The 16,451-nt window shown below is 35.5% G+C and overlaps 1 protein-coding gene across 1 annotated transcript in view; it reads right to left on the reverse strand.

The window, feature by feature from the left end:
• Positions 1 to 7,019: 7,019 nt before the first annotated feature.
• OPA1 (OPA1 mitochondrial dynamin like GTPase) overlaps positions 7,020 to 16,451 on the reverse strand; it is a 94,455-nt gene continuing 85,023 nt past the window's right edge. Inside the window, exons 30-31 of the mRNA XM_061193259.1 lie at positions 9,199 to 9,273; positions 7,020 to 7,153 (exon numbers count right to left, since the gene is read on the reverse strand). Of these exons, the coding sequence (XP_061049242.1) occupies positions 9,209 to 9,273 (65 nt within the window). The 3' untranslated portion in view covers positions 7,020 to 7,153; positions 9,199 to 9,208. The remainder of the gene's footprint in view (positions 7,154 to 9,198; positions 9,274 to 16,451) is intronic.

A 16,451-nucleotide genomic window follows, 5' to 3' on the forward strand; every position in this document is an offset into this window, starting at 1 on the left:
TAGGTATATCAGTGCCCTAATATACTCATAATTTTATAAATAAATTCATTTTCCTAGAAGTATATTTGAGAGAGAGCACGTTTTAGAAGTGCATAGGCTTGTAACCAGATTTGTTTTCCAACTTAGACTCTGCTATTCACTGGAATGACCTTGGTTATTTAACTTTTCTGAGCTTATTTTCTCATCTATAAAAATGGAAATAATACTGCCCATGATAATGGATGCATAACACAAGACATACTGGTTCCTTTGCTCTAGATTTAAGTTCTTTTCTTCAAAGTTTAAAAGAAAAGTCAAAAACGTTTCACAGGATTAATCCTTGGCAAGATAGGATACTGACCATTAAAAAGGTTTCAGGGGGGGTCTCTAGATAGATCCCCAAAGGCTCATGGCCAGTGACAGTACACTGTGTCCTGAGTCCTGCTAAGACCTTTATACAGGCTCTTACTCAGGGTGTGCTGCCACCCCTGCAATGGCCGTGACTGAGGCGGCTGCGCACCTTTTCTCCCAAAACACATCAAACACCGCCCCTCGCATTAGTGTTGCTCATGGCGGTGCGGAGGCGGGTTCACTATCATTACTGGGTGTGTGCGGTGCTGTGCTGTGTTAAGGTATAGGTGACCCCTGGTTTTCACTACATATACATTGATGGTAGACAAAAATGATATACATTCGGCATCCAGAGGGATTGGCTGTGAGCCAGGTGCGGTGGCACGTGCCGGCAGTCCCAGCTACTTGGGAGGCTGAGGGCAGGAGGATCGCTTGATCCCTTGAGTTCCGGGCTGTAGTGAGCTGTGCCAATCGGGTGTCTGCACTAAGTTCGGCATCTGTATGGTGACCTCCCGGGAGTGGGGGACCACCAGGTTGCCTAAGGAGGGGTGAACCGGCTCAGGTCGGAAACGGAGCAGGTCAAAACTCCTGTGATCAGAGGAATTGGTTGTGTTACCACTTGGAGCATCATTGACCGCAAGTGTGAGGACTTCTGACTTAAGCCCTCTAGACAAATACAGTTCTTAACGGAGAAATAGTAAGTATGGCATTTCGTTAATGACTCATGACGACTTCTGTGTTAAGATGTATGGAAAAGAGAGATTAAAAACAAAAATGGAACACAAACTAAGGGAGCAGAGAAATGGATAGGTTCATCCCTTAAGAGGTATATTAATTTCAATATTTCCTGGTAGCTGAAGCAAAGAAACAGGTGAAGGGCTTCCCTGGTGGCGCAGTGGTTGAGAATCTGCCTGCCAATGCAGGCGACACAGGTTCGAGCCCTGGTCTGGGAAGATCCCACATGCCGCGGAGCGACTAGGCCCGTGAGCCACAATTGCTGAGCCTGCGCGTCTGGAGCCTGTGCTCCGCAACAAGAGAGGCCGCGATAGTGAGAGGCCCGCGCACCGCGATGAAGAGTGGCCCCCACTTGCCGCAACTAGAGAAAGCCCTCGCACAGAAACGAAGACCCAACACAGCCATAAATAAATAAATAAATAAATAAATAAATAAAAAGAAAAGAAACAGGTGAAGTCTTGAGTTCTCTTTGACAGAAGGGAAGCACCATATGCGTTTGTCTGTAGTGGGAAACACTGCTGGCACTGAATTATCTACTAATCCTTACTTTAAAGAACTTAAGTGATAACAGAGACATGTCATTAGATTTTCCTATTGCAAAAGGTACTGTGTATTTTGTCAAATAGGTGCATCATACAGTATTTGTCTGTGAAAGCCAAGGGCATAATACTAGATAAATTAAGAAGTCGGTAAAGGTAAGTAGTCCACGTAGTACTGCTTTCTGATGATTTGGCCTAATTCTCAGATAAACTTCATCAAAGCAAGAAGGTGGAGTTAACCTATTCCCTACATACTTTCTCACAAATGTTAGAGGTCTCACAAGCTTTTGGCAAGTGTTAGATCACGTACGCCATGAACATATTTTTTGACAAGTGGATAAAATTCTAATTTCCATGTTGTTGCTATGATTTAGTTACTTCAAGAGTAAGTAGCAGAACGGACATTCTGCTTTGAACTCTAAGGAGCGAAACTTGTATTCTTAACACAACCATAAGATATGCCTCTGTGGAGGCTGCTGACAGTTTCACTGGATCTTCAGTGAGGTCTATGGCCTACATTTTTTTTTTTTTTAAAGACTTTTTGCATTTTCTCAAATACTTGGATAGGAACCAGGCTATACCTGGGTTAATTAGTTAAAAACAAAACAAAACAAATAATAAGAATCCTTTACCACAAAGAATAAGGAACTGATTAAAAACATTTAAAAGCTATAGTTACCCCCTATCAGTGACGTGACCCCAATGAACCTTAACACTGATCCTACAGAATGTGAACAAAACACACAAGAAGGCTTTCAGAGGGCGATCATATACACTCTCTCATTGTCAAGCTGGTAACAACTCTCATTTCAAGATACGTATTTAACCCAATGCCTTATGATATATGTTTTTCTTACCCTTATTTTATAAAACTGTCTTCTTCGGTTAAAGATCACTCACATTTAAACTGTCCTGACACTGTTCTGCTTTGCAATCTTTGACAACTTTTGGAGTGCCTGTCTTAACTCTTAAGTTTTCTACATCTATCAACTTAGTCTAATATGTGCAGAAATTATGACTTAGTTATCACAAATTGGGTATTTTATTGTTTAAATTTTATTGAAACAATAATTATTATTTTAAAACACATTTTGTAATATAATTAAATAATGCATCTGTATTATTTACAAGCACATGGTAGCTACTTCACTTTGACAAAGATACTAATTCTTCAGCTGAAAGTATTAGAAGAAAACACATAAATTACCCTATTAAATCTTCAGGAAGTAAATTCTTCAAACTTTCTTGACTCATGAAGATTTTGAACTTGAAGTGCACAAAGGATGAAAACAATTTAAAATGCAACTAGTTTTGGGGCCTCAAACTAGGATTGGTCTGTTAACGCTGACAAGTGAAATAACTGCTCATATGACTGAAATATGTTCTTCCTTATAAACCTTCTAAAGGAAGTCAAAGATTGTCTTGACACCTATTCACCAGAAATATACCACACTCCAGCTATTGTCTACCACTTATGGAAGCAATCGCGACTTTACAGAGTCTTTTCCTGGTTTTGATTTCAGCCAACCACATGAATCCTGGAGAAGACACACCCATGCTCTGCCTTATTTTACACATCTAATGATCACCAAATCTTTAATAAGCATCATTTATGAGCAAAGTTCTGGGAAGAATTATAAAATAAAAAATGGGAGTTCATAATCAGGTGGTAGATGGAATTAAATGATCTTTAAGGTTCCTTCCAGCTCTAAGACTTAATGATGACTTGTTAGTAAGCCTCATATATGACTGAACATGTTAGCATCATTAATGAAAATGGTGGCCATGGACTTCCCTGGTGGTGCAGTGGTTAAGAATCTGCCTGCCAATGCAGGAGAAACGGGTTCGATCCCTGGTCCGGGAAGATCCCACATGCTGCGGAGCAACGAAGCCCGTGCACCACAACTACTGAGCCTGCGCTCTAGAGCCCACGAGCCACAACTACTGAAGTCCTTGCGCCTAGAGCCTGTGCTCCACAACAACAGAAGCCACCACAATGAGAAGCCCGCGCACCACAATGAAAAGCAGCCCCTGCTCGCCACAACTAGAGAAAGCCCGCGCGCAGCAATGAAGACACAATGCAGCCAAAAATAAATAAATTAAAAAACAAAAGACAGATAATGGTGGCCATGGCAGCAAAATGCAATTAAAAACATTTAAAAAATATATTTTACCAAAGAAAATACCAAAATGTATTGACAAGTATCAAGACATGAAAAAGAGCATTGTTAGACCATGAATTACAACTGTGCAATGTGAGGCATGTGAAATTCAAGCATTCAAAGAAGAGCTACATTTAAGAGGCTTGTTAGACCATGCATTTGGTTATACTGTGACGTCAAATTATTTCCCTAGGTGCACAGGTTTCTCTCTCTCTCCCTCATTAAAACAGAGACAACTTAAAAACTGCTCTCCAATAAGAGAATTATAACATGATTTCAGTATCTTTAATTACTCATCTACACAAATGACCTTAGATCAAGCACAGGCAAAATATAAATTGCAGTAATATCTACATATAGTGTGAAGGTTTTAAAAAATAATACAGAGTTCATTCATAGTGCACAAGTAAAAACAAGGTTAAGTTTTAAATATTTAAACACAAAGCCATGATTATTCAAAAGGTAAGCATATTTATGAGCACATTTCTATACTGCTAAAGTTCCTGAAACTATAGCATATACCAGCTTAGAGAACTGAAATTAAAAAAAAATTACTTTGATCCCCTTTATTGGTAAACTAAAACACCATTATTTTTTTCGCAGATAAATACCTCTAAAATAAATAAAAAATAAAATTATTAACTAGTTAAGAGATTTACCTTTTAAACCTACACTCTGAATCTTATCATCATGTGTAAAATTCCCAAATTATAAGGTCAGGAAACACCACTCTCTGCAATGTTCCCGACTTATTTTTACACTATTCATTTGCATCTGGAGGCTAAATAATTTGTGGGAAGGAGTCTGCTGGAGTAAAGCCTGGAAAGGGGGGATAATACAAAGAAAAGAGAATATAATTAAGCCGCTAAGAAAGGCTGATTGCTCCGCCTATAACTAAAGCTCAGCTGAACTATAATTCAACCGTGAAGCTGCAAGAACCGCTTGTTTCCTGTCATGATTTGCCTACACAGTTTGATTTTTTAAATTGATACCCGGACCAAGTAAATTTTAGATGTAATCTATTTACAGTTGTTCGGTCTTCCATACAGAGCTTTGTTCACTCTATTCTTTGCAAATTCTGACATGAAAAACAAATGATTCCTGGTCTAGTTAGAATTTAACTTCTGTATATTGAATTTGTTTTTATTTGTTACATTTGTATACTTCTGTATAGTGATTTGTTGATATTTGAATCATCTGTAATTTCTGAACTACAGACACAATACACAGGGTTTACTGTTGAGAATCTGAATTTTATTTTTTTCTTTTAGTAACATCTGCATTTAATAAATACCTGGCTTTTGGGTGGGGAGGGAAGCATGCTTAGTGTGAGACTAGCCATAAAGGGAAAAAATGTATAATCCATGAAAGAAGTTGTATTACTGAGGAGGACGGGCAATATCTGGACTCTAATGTGGGATTTTTAATCATATTTTTATTATCTATTTATATATTTAAATTACAAATACTGATCTCAAAGAAATGGAGACATCCATCCTCCCTCCCCCACACCTTTCTTAAATTTATACAAAGAGATGCAATAGTAGTACTGACTTAACATCAGCCTTTTTGCTTGGGCGAAATCTGTAGAAAAACAGCTGAGGGCATTCTTCCCTATCCATAGCTCACAGAAATAAACATGGTCCTATTTCTTTTTTTCTTTAGAAATAGATTTGTAGTTATAAAGTGGTCGTGTTTTACAACTGCAAAAATATTAATTAATAATTGCATGATGTTTGCTTCCGTGAGGGTGTTTACCCACTGGCCAACACTGGTTAGAGGGAGTTAACTGGTAAGGTCATCTCCTAACCTTTGTACAGGACACTGGGGAGCTCTACTCCCTTTCCATTCACCCACTATCCCTAGGTCTGAAGGATACAGAAACGTCCTTGACTACTCAGCTCCCAAATAAAGTATACTGCTACTAGCTGCTTAAAACTTGATCTACTTTTCTTACCAACCAGTTTAAAACAAATATTTCCTGAATTCTCAATTTCGGAAGTATTTTGTGGTATCCTTTAACCTTGCATATTAAGTGTCAGATCTTGATAGAGATCACAATAAAGAATGTACTGATGTTAAATTAAAAAAAACCAAAAAAATGTGGGGTGGCAAGGGAACTGTTACCAAAACATAATTCCAAGAAAACTGTAAAATTAAGTAAACTGTAAAATAAAAACTGTCACACAATGGGCATTTTCATTGGAATAATAAAGGCTTAATGAAATGGCAGCAAAGAGCAGAGTTAAATGAGAAAGACATTTTAAGTAAAAAATGGCCTATTTCTTTGCTTTAAAGTCCTTTAGCCAATAAAAAAAATTTATATAAAAAAAATGAAAATGATGTGAGGATATTATTGTAATTGAACCGCAATGAATTAAACTTTATATTTTTCTTTAAACATTCAGTGAAGAGGTGGATGGTCAACATTATTCTAATTGTTGAAATAATTTCTATTTAAGATAGTCTTATGAAAGAAGGCTTTTTTCCTGAGGCCTAGCTGAAATGTTTGACAATAGCTGAAATTAGTCTAAATGAAATTAGTCAATTGATTATTCTTAATCTTCCCTATCCTATGTCACAAACCAACAGCTCTGTCAAATGGTAAAAAAAGACTGTTAACAAGAAAGCCTAGCTCAAGTATACAACATCCAAAATGAATGAATTTCAAATGGGTAGAGAGAGTACAAAAACATCAACTGAATCAAATAGGTAAGCTGCTACTCACTTAGCTTCTAAGGCAACTTCTAAGCTGTCAATGAAGGGTTGAAATCTTTCACTGAATGTACACGGAATTGTAATACAAATTAACCTATTTGAGGGGTTTTTCTGTTAACTCACTTTCTTTCATGTGACGAATATAAACTGAATTATCATGGTCAAATAGTTTCTGGATACAGAACATTACAGATACAGACAACAACTCAGCAGGTTACCATCAATTTATATACAATTGATAGCCTTTAGAAAATTGCCATCAGTTTTATTTCAAAACACCTAGCATTCTTTTTCTGGAAAAGAAACCGACATGGAGTAACATCAGCTAATGAGTTAGTTGAACTAGTGCCACTACAAGTGAGACAACAAGCAGGAGAGCGAGTTTCTTATCTTCAAGGACTGAGCCTACTGGCCATACCAAGTTAAATTATCCCAATTTGTCACTTGAATACAAAAGAATAGAATGTTAATGCCATTTCCACTGTTTTTCATTGAAAAGGCAGCTGATGGTTAAAGTGCCTCTAACACGCATAAATCATTTTTATTCCATGACTTTATTTTATGTTTAGAAAGGTGGAATAGCAGAAGAAAAAAAAAGGCAGGACAAAAGGCTCTGGAGTTTTCTTTCTTCAGATGTGTGCAGAGGTGATTATATTATGAGTAGGAGGTCTGTAAAAATAAACAGAATTTTCATTGATAAATTTAGGTCTAGGGAGACAAATGTAAAATTTCTAAGTAAATTTTACTACTGCATGATCATAAAAATGTTGAAGCTTAACTGCCTAAGTTTGCTAGTTTTATTAAATTTAAAATATCCACCACCAGAACAATATAAAATAATTTTATCAAACATGATGTATGAATCAAATATTGGACTTCATCTTCAGCAAGTATCAGAATTGGTTACTCAAAACGATCAGGCTGGGTAACTCCATGCATCTTAAAACTGTCATTGCAAAAGTATTCCTTAAGATGCTTGGTAACTTTTATTAAATGGTCAGAATGAAGCAAGGCTACAATTTTGCCAGATTTATTCTTTTAAATGGATTTGCAGGATACAAAATAGATCATCTGTCCAATTCACAGATATATGTAACAGTTCGTGGCATAGAGAGTAGAGACAAGTAGGGAACAAAGAAAGTTGGGACTATTTTCCTGTACACAGCCGGCCTCATAGGACTGCCCTGGCCTGCAATCGAGACAGACACTGTGGCAGGAAAAGGCATGTTTCCAGCAGCAACAGTAACTCCAGATGTCACACTGATCAGCTTAGGGAAGTGACAATGACTGTTCTGTAAAACACTGGTTGGCTTTGGGCTACCTTATTTCATTGAAAAGACAGAAACGTACCTTATATTTTTAATGGGGTTTCTGTGAATATTTCCCAAAAAAAAACATATGTGTAAACAAAGACATCAAGTAAACTGGTGTTTATGAAGAGAATCTCCAAATCCAGAAGACTCTCAAACTGTTTCTAACATTAACTACTGATAGTAATTATGATGATGAGGAAGACATCGTAACACTTCATGGTTTTAAAAGAAAATTTTCATACATTGAAGTTGTATAAAACATTTACAAACACAGACACTTAAAAACACTGAATTATGTTTGGTCTGAGTTACAGATGATTGATATTTAGTTCCTAGATATATTTTTGTATACATCCATATACCAGTCTTAACTTATGAAAGAGACAAACAAAGTAACAAAGCATTATTCTAAAGCTTTTAACTCCTTCCTCTCTCATTCATTGCTGGTATACTGTTCTGAATGATGTTGGTCTGAGCTGTGCTTCCCTTTCTAGCTTGCTTTCTCAAATATATCGCCCCTACACTACAAGAAAGTAGGTAGTCTGATTTAAGGGCCTTTTCTGAACAGAATGCATCTAGGGAGAGAATGAATCTTTCACATTTCTACTTTCACTTCTGACTGTGTTGCAGGCTGCCTATAGTGTAAGGCTCACAGATAAAGTGAGTAATTAAATATTTCAAATTAATGATAAGGTCTTAATTATAGCATTTTCCCTTTCTCAACTTCTTCTATAAAAGACTTACTAATTATAATTCTTCAGCAATAATTAACAATTAGCTCTGCTACTAAGGGAAGTCTTCAAATATACAATATTTTATTGGGAACTGCTTAAAATGCCAGACTACAGAATTACACAAGAGCCCATACATTCAGAAGAGTCCTAAATTCTACAGCTATCTAAGTTACTTTAAATTGAAAAATGGTTTATTTAAATGTTTTTAAACATTGAGAATAAGATTAAGAACAATTGTTAAAATTTTTAGTCAAGACAAATAAAAAGCTTTGCAAGTGAACATATACACAATTATCCATTGAATATGAACAATGAGAAATAAAACAATGAGAGCTACAGCTCAATTCTTCACATACAGAAACTCTATGAGCCACCTGCACATTATGAAATATCTTAGCTTTATTCACCTTTCTTCTGTTCAAAGAGTTCTAGAGGATATTTTTAGTTTAGCCACAAGGCAATCAAGTTATTCCAAGGAACATCATACATACAAAATTTAGAATCTAGTTTCAGAAATTCCTCCTTTTTAAATTATTTAATTACATTAAGATTATTATTAAGGAACAAGTTGGATATAGTTTAATAGAATGATAAACTATTAAAATAAGTCTAAAATATAAATTTTGTGTTTAGTCATTACCAATGCAGTAAGAAGTTTTTTACTCACTTATTACAATTTATTTCTCCTGATGAAGAGCTTCAATAAAAGCATCAAGTTTTTCTTGAATTTCTCTAACTTTCTCTGTGGAGATAAAAAGAGATAATAAATTAGTTAAAAACAAATTTATTTTTCAAAGGCATCACAAATCATAGAAGATAAATGGTTTGGGATACTTTAACGACTTGGGAAAAGGAGGGAAAATTACCTTAGCACCACACGCCATCTTATAGCCAAATAAAGTTCGAACAGATTATGTAATAGCAGGAGCTTCTAAATTTTTGGAAGGGGAGGAGCGTGGGGGTTTGTGACAGATCCCTTTGAGGATTTAATACAAGCTGTGGATCCTTACATGGAAAAATGCAAGTATAGATAAATATACCATTACGTATAGAATTTTAAGGAGTTGTCAGATTCTCTGGAGTCTAACCAAGGACTCACAGTTAGCATTATCTGGAACAGAGGAAAATATAAAATAATGAAACCATTTTTTAAAATTAGAAGAGAATACAGGTGAGTATATAACTGGCCTTCAAGTGGGAAATTACTTTCTAAGTATGAAGTAATGGGGAGAGTTACAAAGATCAACCAATAGGACATTAAAATGTACCCTTTATATGTCAAAATGTCCTAAAATTGAAAGGCAAAAGAAATTGTAGGAAATATTTTCAACAAACATGAAAAAGGAAATAACACTTTAAAAAATAAAAACGTACTTTTCTTGCTGTGAATGAGGAAAGTTTAAAAACACCAGAGCCACTGATGACAGATTTACATTATTTTATTTGATTTTAGGTTTTCATGTTTATAGATGTTCAAATAAAATCTATGATTTCTCTCTGAAATATAAAAAGTTCCTTCAAAATGTAAACTATTCACAGGACACGCCAATCTCCTAATATTAAAAACAGAAGTCGTGATTTATTCTACTTCACTAACCTAATCATGCAGCTCCCATTTTAAAATACAGGTTATAGTAAGCATGGTAACAAATATTTTTGTCCTGTTAACACAATTTAACATGTTGGTGAGAATTATCAATTAAAGTGAAATGACTGGTTCAAAGCTGGTGATCTAGAGGCAAAACTGCAAAGCATTCTACTTTATATCTTAGAGAAAAAAACATGTAAGAGGTATTAAGAGTCAACATTTATATTTTTGCCCCCAGAACTTCATGCATACTTTATTTGTTGGCAGTCACGGAATGGCTGCATAGTGCAAAGCCTGAATAAGACAATATTCTCACTATCATGATGTTTATTTTTTTTTTTCCAGATTTTTTAAAAAATTGAAGTATAGTTGATTTACAACATTTGTATCTTTTAAAAGATACAAATTGTATCATTTAAAAATAAATAATCTGCAATTGAAGATATAAGTATCCCTTTTTAACAGTGAGACAGCATTTGTGATGAGTAGCCAATAAAAAGAACTATCCTTTTTGTAAATTCTTATTAGCATTGCGGGGACTCAACACAGCCTACCAGGGTTGCATATAAAGAACGTAATGTCTTCATCTTTTTTTTCCAGTAATTCAGCACTTCTAATTCTTGGTATTAGACCGAGACTAACACACACCAAAAAAACCCAGGGGAGGGGGATCCCCTATTGTTTTAATCGTTATTTACTGAGAAAATATGATTTTAGTTATCACAAAGGCAGGAGTAACTCCTTATATATAAAAAATTAAACTCTTGGAAGTTCAGTTTGTACTTTTTGGTAGTCTGGTTTTTTTTGTTTTTAAACTAGCAGTCAAACCAGTAAACATACTTCCTTTCTCAAAATAAGGCCACATTTCTTATTTTAAAAATTATTTCATGTAGTTGCTTAGAAACAGTTCACCTATTTTCTTCATTGAACATTTAGAGAGTTCCAGATACTATCATCAGTTGAAGAATTTTTAAAGGGGGTTGGGAAACAGGTGGAAAAAAGTTTTCTCAACTGTCTCATAGAATTTTGGAAACGGATGGGGTCTTTAAAAAATCATCTAGCTTAAATAGCACAAAACATGGAAATCTAAAACAAGTTTTCAGAGCCTTAGCAGCTCTCTAACATTAGACTGAGAACTATTTCTACTTGGGAAAACTATACTGTATGAAGAAAGGAAATCATTCTATCTGCTCCATGATCAGAGTACAATCAGGCAGCTGAACGGCCAGCTCTATCCATCCTTTTGCCCTGTCAATGACCTCTGTGTTCAGCTGGACAGACTATCTGTGAGTGGGTGATACAGTAGCATCACTCACAAGACACTGTTCAGAGCAAGATCTATTTGTATTGAAAGAAGCCAAGAGCGACTCTGATGCATGTGCCTAATTGTGGAATCTGAATCAAATTCAAATTCTTCTAAAATTAGAGGTAAGTGATGTTTTTCGTAAATGAAAGTTAAAAAAAAACTAATTAATTTAAATATGAAAAACACAGAATAAAAAATTACCAAATTTCCCTTTAAAAAGCTTTTTTACAAAATATTTTACAATCGGAATATCAGGACACTGTACTGAAACCTCAAGAATGACACAAAAAACATTAGTAAGTTACTAGGAAGTAATGCAGGGAGAGGAGAGGAGAGGAGAGGAGAGGAGAGAAGAGGATGGAGGTAAATGTTAAAAGAAAAAAGAATAGTTGTGATAAATGTATCCTTTTAATACTAAATTGAAAAACTCATTTCTTCATTCATTCCTTCACTTATACAATGTACTTAATGGAGTGACACGGGGACACACAGTATACCCTGCCTTTGAGAAGAATTCCTTGCTTACTTTCTACCTCTATCTAAGTCTGTAAGTGTCTACTATGTTTTGCGTGATGTCAGATCCCACATTTCATTTGGTCCTCATACAACCCAGCAGGTTTCACTGCCAAAGATGAGGACATTAAGCCTGGAGAGTTAGCCTTGTCCACACTCCTCCAATTAAGAAACACATACTAGATCTGCTACCATATGCAGACTCTAAATGGTAACAAAACAAATGCTATTATTTCAAGTGTATTTGTTGAAAGTTCTACCTTTTATGTAAGATAAGACATTTTGATAAAAATTAGGGAGTGAGATAGTTACTGAGCACCTCCTAAGTAGTTCTGTGCCTAGAAATGTCTAAAAAATATATAATATGTTACCATACTCGGATGAATATTATTACCTCTTGAGGAGACTAGATCTATACACACTTGGAGAGACCCTTGGAGAACAATATAAGAGTAGGAAACTGGCCCAAAAAAGTTTAGCATCTTCAGTGTCTACAACAATGTCTGACTCGCTATATATGCTCAATAAATATTTGATAAATGAAGTTCCCAAAAGTATGGCATGGAAAATGAGGGCTGTAGGTTATCAAGAAGGGAAAAAAAGCACTTAACATGCTTCCTGGATGTTATGCCAGGATCACAAGAGCTAGAGCAAGTCTGAGAACAGGAGGCAGGGTATACACTGACAGTCAAGAACAAGGAAAGCTGGTGGGTCACCTGAACCACATAAAGCACCACAGAACAGAGAATGCTCAGGTCTTAGAACACAATAGCATTTTGCGGGGGCGGGGGGGGGGAATGGGGGGTGGGGTGGGGGACAACTTAATTATTGCACCTTAAGAAGGCTAAAATATGCTGACTACACAAGCACACACAAGCATTTCATGCTTTGCAAGGAAGCTATATTACAAATAATATAGCAGCATTATTTTCCATATTTGAATTCATTCATTTTAAATTCTGATGTAAGGTTCCAGCACTGTCTTGTATACCAACTATGCCTCCTGGCTGCACAGAAAACGGAGTTATGTGTAAAAATCAAGTTGGAATGTTAGCAACTAACACTTAACACTTTCTGATCCTTCCAAATTAATGTCTCACTATTACAGTGTTTTCAAATCCCCAAATATTATGGTATTTAATTTTTTCACCATTAGAACTTACTTTCACACAGAAAATGTATATATATTAGCATGGCTAATTATAGAGCAAACTCCTTTTTCTATTAAATATTTGCAATAAATATTTATATAGCTAGAGAATTCCTATAAATTTGTGATTTACTTGATAAACTAAACCAACTCAGGAAGGGATTAACAAACTGCTATTTCTGTTACACTGAAATAGCCAATTCCACATGTAGTGAATACTGAGTCTACTTTCCATTTGTCCAATGTTTACTTAAAAGATGAACAATTTCAAACATCAATTCATTGTGCTTCTTGATTGAGTCATGAATATTCCCATAATCCCCAACTCATAAACCGTCAGTCTCAGTGAATGAAGTTCCTTCTCTTTTTTCTTTTCTTCGGATGACTTGACACTCATTCATGTTTTGGGTCTCTTTATCTCCACATGAAATGATACTGCTACTCTCATTTTCTTTTTGAGACTTCTGATACTTGCTCTAAAAGTCTCAAATATAGACTAATCTGTAATTAGGATTTGAATACACTGTGAATACCAAAAGGCCAGACCCGGGAGAAGGTTCACTTCAGTGGTTAATAACAGTTTAGAACAGGAACAAAGAATCACACACAAAACACTACCACATGAACTGAAATAAACCTTTTACAGCTTTTGATGTTTTTAGAGAAAGCATAAAGAAACGAGCTGCAAACTCACTAATGCAGTGTATTTTAAACAAACCACACATCCAAAGATCCAAATGTACCTTAACAGAACTGTTTTATAACATACTGCATACACATTTTGTACCAAGCTTGAGGACACCTTGTAGGTGAGATTTTGCTATAAAAAGCGGTTCACTAAAAGACTGAAAATTAAAGGAACACTTCTTATTGTGTTATATATGTTGTTCCTAAACAGGCTTGCTTTTCATTAGACAATTACACTGTAAGTGCTCTTTAGAAATTCAGTATTTAAAGGAATCATCTAGGGAAACAAGGAAAGAAAACCAACAACAACAAAAAGTGAATAATAGACCAGATTCAAGAGTCTTAAAACTACAGTCGAAATCTTAGACTTAGCACAAGAAAAGATGTACACCTCTTAGAGCTGAAAGGAAGAGCCAGAGATACAGAGTGAAAGATGTATAGCTAAATCTAACACTTATCTTCTGAATCTTGGCCCTGTAATTTTTTTCCCCTACAAATAGGTATGATTATTTTTAAACAGACTCATTAATGAAGACAAACAGTATACTTCTGCTTGTTACAGAAGAAGGAGGCATCGTTTCCTATGTCCTGGAAAGCTGTTTTGAGACTTGGACAGAAATTGTAAAGCTGGGTGGGGTCCCAGACTTCCAGGAGTCTGTGAGGTGGAAATAGAGTTCTCTGGGTTATTTCCATTGTTTCAAAAGTTCAAATGGAAATCTTTGTTTGGGCTAGAATTACATCTACTCTTGTAACAATTAGTTATTTAGGCTGATTAAAGATATAATTGCAATTCTATGTTTCAAATTAAAACTATGTGCATTGTAGACAAATCTTATCAAACATGGACTTCACAAGAGTATACAATAATGAGTGTTTGATGAAAAAAAAAAATGTTAGGAATCCCTGGTCTAATGCCCCTAACAATCAATGGAGTAGTTATTTCATATGATTTTTATCAAGATGAGAACATAATGTATTAACAGGTATAGGATAACGTGATCAGGGGAACTAAGTTTCTAGTCCTGGTTTTGCCTTTAATCTTACGACTGCAGACAAATCACGGTCCTAGTTTCTTTCTCTCTGAAATGAGGGAATCAGTCTAAAAAAAGCCCATATTACTTTAAAACTTAGGACTGAAATGTACTATTCTAACTGATCATGTTTTAATTGTACCTTTTAAAACTTGTAAATGGTCTTTTCTTTGTTCTTTAGTATCTTTTTATTTGATGTTAAATTAAGCTCCTAGTAAAAAATGCAACCACAAATGATAATATTATTCTCATAGGGTTGCAGAATTCATTTTAGAAAGATCAGTTTTATACTGTTTTTTTCCCCCCCAGGAATCAATGTGGGACTGCTTGTATGAATTACCTACTTACAAAAAAGTCTGTCATTTAAAATCACTCAGCAAGTGCTACAGCACTTGCTATGTAATAGATGCCCATGAATATTCATTCATTGCTCATTCATTTATTTATTGGTGAGTGATCTGACTTAACCAATACTTAATCCAAACATTAAAGATGATTATTTTAAAAATTTGCTACTTCAGACCCCAAAACAATATGATTTAGAAAGAAAGCTGCCATAAGAAAGTCTGTGAAGTAAATTATAATTTATGTCTGCTGAATGTATAAACAGCTCAAAGTGACTTGTGAATAAATTCAGCCTAAATTTTAAAAACAACTTTAACTGAGCATTTCTACCAGGCTCCTTTTTGGCTAATATAATCAAAACCTCTTAAAAAATACTTTCTTGAATTTTGAAGCCTATTCTCCAAAAGACTTCAGTATGGATGAACACAGAGTAGCTTTATACCCAGGCCTTTATATTGGTTAGGCCTTTACACTTTCATAAATAGATGGCAACCCTAATTTCATCTCAGCTATTAATTCTTATGGACCTGCCCTTAACCAATAGAGTCACACCATTCCAGGTGCTTGTCAGTGTCAATCGGTGTAAAATCTTGAACTTTCTCTGCTACCTGATACTTATTAAAAGGCTCAGTTGCAAGAAGAAATCACATTTATGGAAAATTGTATGGGGGCTATATAATTCACCTATTTCTCTAGATGCTATGTATTTCATCTTTAGATAAGCCAAACCAAATAGCTATTTATTTAGATGGCATCATTCTGATTTTGTCCAGAATTGCTTGTTACTGGCCTACACTGAGGAACATTACAATAAAGAGCCCCATGAAATTCATGATTATGTGCAGTCATTTGATTCAGTATATCATATAACTCAGTGTTCCTCTTATGAGGACTAGTGACTTTTCTCTCAGGTGTGTGTACCAGATATACCTATGCTTCAGCTAAGCAACTGCTGTGCTGTTGTCTGAGAGCTATCATAAATCATGTAACCAACTCTGCTTTCAATTTTGCATCAGCTACTGAAATCAACTCCCCCTAAAACTAAGTTCCCCTGCAGGGCTTATGATTAACCTCTCTACCCGAAACTTTATCCCTTTTCTTGTCCCGTCCCTGTCCCCCTGAAGATTGAGAAGTAGCAAAGAAAAGAGGGGACTGAAACCGAGCAGGACCTCGCGGAGCATTCCCCAGGTACAAGGCCCTCCATGTCCCCTGCTTCTTGTTTGACCTTCTCTGAGTTCCAAAGAGCAGACTCAAGCAGTTGATGATTAGAACAGAGTCACAGGACTCCTAGTTCCTCCTG

Source organism: Eubalaena glacialis, chromosome 6, assembly GCF_028564815.1.
Source record: "Eubalaena glacialis isolate mEubGla1 chromosome 6, mEubGla1.1.hap2.+ XY, whole genome shotgun sequence".
NCBI classification, from domain to species: Eukaryota; Metazoa; Chordata; class Mammalia; order Artiodactyla; family Balaenidae; genus Eubalaena; species Eubalaena glacialis.